Source organism: Priapulus caudatus, unplaced genomic scaffold (assembly GCF_000485595.1).
Source record: "Priapulus caudatus unplaced genomic scaffold, Priapulus_caudatus-5.0.1 Scaffold1029, whole genome shotgun sequence".
Taxonomy (NCBI): domain Eukaryota; kingdom Metazoa; phylum Priapulida; class Priapulimorpha; order Priapulimorphida; family Priapulidae; genus Priapulus; species Priapulus caudatus.
This window is the reverse complement of record NW_014578090.1, coordinates 81,423-86,422: the sequence shown is the minus strand read 5'-3', so window position 1 is coordinate 86,422 and position 5,000 is coordinate 81,423. Positions and strand designations below refer to the sequence as shown.

General features: G+C 40.7%; 1 protein-coding gene across 1 annotated transcript in view; it reads right to left on the bottom strand.

The window, feature by feature from the left end:
- The window catches only part of LOC106815048 (aminopeptidase N-like), a gene marked incomplete at its 3' end in the record, with an annotated part of 16,023 nt that extends 14,531 nt beyond the window's left edge, over positions 1 to 1,492 (bottom strand). The window contains exons 1-3 of the mRNA XM_014819473.1: positions 1,412 to 1,492; positions 1,063 to 1,118; positions 246 to 396 (exon numbers count right to left, since the gene is read on the bottom strand). Coding sequence (XP_014674959.1) covers positions 246 to 396; positions 1,063 to 1,118; positions 1,412 to 1,450 — 246 coding nt within the window. The remainder of the gene's footprint in view (positions 1 to 245; positions 397 to 1,062; positions 1,119 to 1,411) is intronic.
- Positions 1,493 to 5,000: the final 3,508 nt, after the last annotated feature.

Here is a 5,000-nt window from a genome sequence, read left to right as displayed (position 1 = left end):
TTAGAAATATAGGCTAATGGGGCGCGTCAAACTACACCTGTCGAAGTTAGGAAACAGGTCATATTTTATGTTAATTTTTTATTATTACAATGACGGTGCACGAGCTCGCAAGGTTATTATATCCTTTACCAATGTAGCGTCTTTACAATAAAAAAATAAAAATAAAAATAAATAAATAAATAAATAAATAAATAAACAAATAAATAAGTAAATAAACAAATAAATAATTAAATAAATAAGATTACCTGAAATTCTTTGAACATGGATTCCCTGCTTCTTAGCATCATATCGGTATATCCCAATCGTTTTAGCATCAAGTACCAGGGCACGTACTCCGTCTCCTTCTGCATGTACTCGGTGGTTCGCAGTGCTACTATGTAATCCAATATATCCGATCTCCACGACAAGAAGAAACAAGAAGAGACTCCATCAATCAGTTTCACGCTGTTTTCTAACAATATTTTCTAATAATGGCGGGACCTATATGCTTGACAACCGGGAAGCGTGCCCCATGTTTCATCAGAGCACCAACGCATCCGCCAAAATAACTATACTAATACTATACTATATAATATAAAATACGAAAACTACTAACTATATTTAATACTAAAACTATAATATAAAATAAATATATATGGAACTGTGTTGTGCTAATGCTGAGTTCAGTTCACGACTGGAGATTGTTGAAGTTTAAATATAAAGCCGTGAAAGCGATCAGGAGCCCATCTAACAAGTGGCCGGTAGCGCAACATGCTAGGCTGTAGGTGCAAACGGGACCACCCCTCCGTTAAAAAGTGCCTCTTTTCAGCAGAATTAATCGCCAGTAGTGTCCAGTAGGATCGACCCAGTATTGACCAGTTGGATCGACCCAGTATTGTCCAGTAGGATGGACCCAGTATTGTCCAGTAGGATAAACCAGTATTGTCCAGTAGGATCGACCCAGTATTGTCCAGTAGGATGGACCACAGTATTGTCCAGTAGGATGGACCCAGTATTGTCCAGTATTGTCCAGTATTGTCCAGTATTGTCCAGTAGTGTCCAGTGGGATGTATTTATACTTACTCAGCGAGAATGAAGGCATCGTCGATTAATTGCACTCGGTTACTTTCACCGATTTTCTGAAAACGATTTCTCGAAATGAGTCATGTCGTGAAAGTTCGTAATTCAATACTTCGTAATGCATTCTTAGGTATGCTATTTAAACACATTTTTCAAATAGATCAACACTGCAAGCTCCTAACCTTCTTCTCACCATGATCTTTGCATTTTCCCCAAGTATCTATATATACTTACAGTATACTTGCGCATAATTAATAATATATAATAATAAAATAATAAATAAATACATAATAACCCTGAATCTAAACCTAACCCCAACCTAAACACTAGAACTTACCCTACTAAAGCTTACCTCTGGGTCGTTGTTCAATTGTTTTATGATGGCGTCCATGTTTCTCTCGTCGTATTGCACGCGGTAGTATCCCTCCGCTCCAATGTTTAGCAGCAGCAGCAGCAGCAGCAGCAGTAGCAGAAAGGCGCGGCAGTGACGGCGACAACGATAACGATGACGATGGCAGGTGGCTGCAGCACAGGTTCTATCTAGTGGCTTCAGACGTAACAATATTGTTACTATTCTTATATATCAAGTCGAACTCTGACGTTACAGTTAACGCTTAGCGACACATCGGTGTATTCTATTATGTTGAAACTCAAATACGCTCATGTGTGGAAGGCAATGACAAACATGTATGGCATTCGGTTACAACCCCCCCCCCCCCACCCTCCGCCGCCGCACAGAATAAAATCGAACGTCTGCGATCAAATCAAACATTGACGCAGATATAAAGGAGCTCCTCTCGTCAGCTCGCTTTCGACTAGTTGCCATGGCAATCCCGAAACAATTTTGTATTGGTCGGATGAACGACGGAACAAACAAGAATCTTAATATATTTTGCTGTTACATCATGATAGACTCGAAAACACAAGGATGAGCAAACACTTGGGTGTTTCACTGTTTCAATGGTTGCCATAAAGAGTGCAGTGAGTTTGTGCGAGAGACTACATGCGTGATCGTTTGGCACACACACCTGCTGCCCCCTGCTGGACATAAAGCGAACCGTTGGCACTGCGAGTTATTATTGTTGTTGTTGTTATTATTATTATTATTATTATTGTTGTTATTATTATTATTATAATAATAATTATTATTATTACTATTAAGCATTTACAATGTTTAACTTTCGAAAATATCACGTACTAGTTTCGGTTAGTGAGCAAGAAAGGAGCGCGGATGGATGTTTGTTTCTGTGATAGATGTCTAGAGGCCTAGCCATAGAAATACATACATATATATATATTCGTATATGTTTATATATTTATATATATATATACATATATATGCGTATATGTATGTATTTATATGGGCCTAGCCGTCCAGGGATTAGTGTAGAAAAAGGGGCGCGCGTGTTTTCGTGACGTCATGCGGAGTCGCAAAACGTTTTATATTGGCGAGCAAACCCAGGATTTATGTTCAACTTGCGAGCCATATATCACTATATAATATTCTCTATTTTTTCTCTTATATTAATGAATATATATATACGTATATTCATATGTATTCATATATATGAGAGAGAAAAAACTATGGAAGCAAAATTTTATAGGTTTTTATAGGTTTCCTACTTGAAAATCCAATAAATAACCGATCGCTTTCATTTCTACGGGCGCAGAGGCCGACGTGCATTATAACTCGCTTAGAAATTCTATACCAATATATCATCACCGCCACCGCCGCCGTAGCAATGATTTGATTTCTATTCGATTTAGGCAAATAAACATAATAAAGGATTGGCGCAGCGGAAATGTTGAACTTTTGTTCGATTCGCTTCCGGCAACACAAGATAGATTACCGAGCGTATTATCCCAAAACACACACGTCCACAGCGGCGGCGACGTGATATGGATTCTGCCGTATATTTCTGTACAAAAACCAATATGTCAGTCGGCACACTAGAATTTATCATCGTGCTATATATGCTGAACGGAAGCTTCGAAACAAGGTTGATAAAAAGATATTTCGTTGCATTTACTGCCGACGAAATCTAATAAATTGCCAAATTTCTTCATACTTCGAAAGCTAATGTTGCGTAATGGCGACATGTGACGCAATGCGAGAGTGTCCGGGAGTTCTGCCAGCGTGATGACGTCACGCGAATAGGCGCAGCGACAGCCATGGCGTCCGTATAGAGTATGTATAGAGGTTTCCTATAGACGTTCGTTATATAGAGAGGACGACTAACTAGAGTATAGAGGTTTGTTAGTTAGAGAGGACGACTAACTAGAGTATAGAGGTTTGTTAGTTATAGAGAGGACGACTAACTAGAGTATAGAGGTTTGTTAGTTATAGAGAGAGTGTGTGTGTGTTTGTGTATGTGTGTGTGGTGTGTGCATGCGTGTCACGTGTGTGTGCGTGCGCATGTATGTGTTAAGGATTATTTTCAGCGGCGGAAGGTTATCGAGTTAGCAGAACCCACCCATTTTTCTCAATGGATATTCGATGCCGAAATACCCCTCCAAGTACGGCACCATGCTGATATGAGCTTCCAGAGTCGAATTCACGTACGGCTGCAGCGCCCTCTGTGAGTAGGCCCTCATCTGTGCGAATTAAAACAAGAGACCATCTTAATTACGCCATCGACACACGTGAACGGTGCATGTGAGGTTTCTTCGTGCACTATCCGATGACTGGCCGTAATTTGTGTCACTATCTACAAGTCTACATAATAAGATAATAGACATCATACAGTTTTTTGTCAATAAACATTGTTACGCGTATTTACACTGCACACATTACATATCGTAGAACAGATATTTGACGGCACCTGCCCTTTAACAAATATGTTTATCGCTGACATGGACCTTATTTGCTGAAGCTTTGAAGAATATCCCAAAGGAACCATGTCAGATAGAGCTGACAGAAAGCTCATGTTAGAATATGATAACGAAATGAGCGAAGAGTAGAAGTAGAGCATAGTAGGATAAACCCAGCAGTGTCTAGTACCTAAGATGAAACGAGCGCTGTGTACCAATATTGAATAGAGCCTATCTATGTGATGAGTGAGAATGGTAATGATACAGGGCGGTAGCCTGTGGGGGCAAGGGGGGACAGCTGCCCCCTAGATTTTGGAGCAAAATTAAAACACACCTAAAAAGGCTTTATTTTGTAAAGATTTTTTTGGTCACTTATTTATGAAAGCCTTGTCTCAGACCCACCCCTACCACACTATGGACGTCGATCAAGAGCTGCGACCGTCGCTCATCATTACACAGTTGAGTCATGAAATTTTGCCCCCCCCCCTTTCCCCCAATATGAATTTGCTCAGCCCTGTGATAGCTCCGTACGCGTATTCTGCCGTCAGGTGTCGTTCTCTCCGTGTACGTGAAGTCGCAGACGACTATGGCGACGATATACGTCGGCATGAGAATCGTCTGCTCGTAGTGATCCACCATCCAGCCGTCGCCTGGTCTAACAGCAAAAACACTACGTCATCACTACGTCATTACTACGTCATCACCACGTCATCACTACGTCATCATTACGTCATCACCACGTCATCATTACGACATAATTACGCGAACAATCACTGCGTCACCTACGGTCACGGCTACGTCACATCAGCCACACAATCTGTTCGTCATACACGCGGATTGTGATGGCGTGACTGGTCTGACGTCACTTATCTGGATCAGCACCGCGTGATGTGTAGCTTCTGTGTTCTTAGTTCTTTAGAGTGGATACTCGTTACTTATGAAAAGTATCCACCCGAAAAAAGACGTCTGCTTCTATTACCATTATACGTGCATTTCTCTGAAGCTTAGACTCTGGATGTGCAATTAAAGTCAATAAGCATATGGCGTCGGACTATTTCAATATGTTCTACGGATTGGATGTCATACATATTGCAATAAGTGCGCACTAGTAAGATCAGTTTTACGGTTTT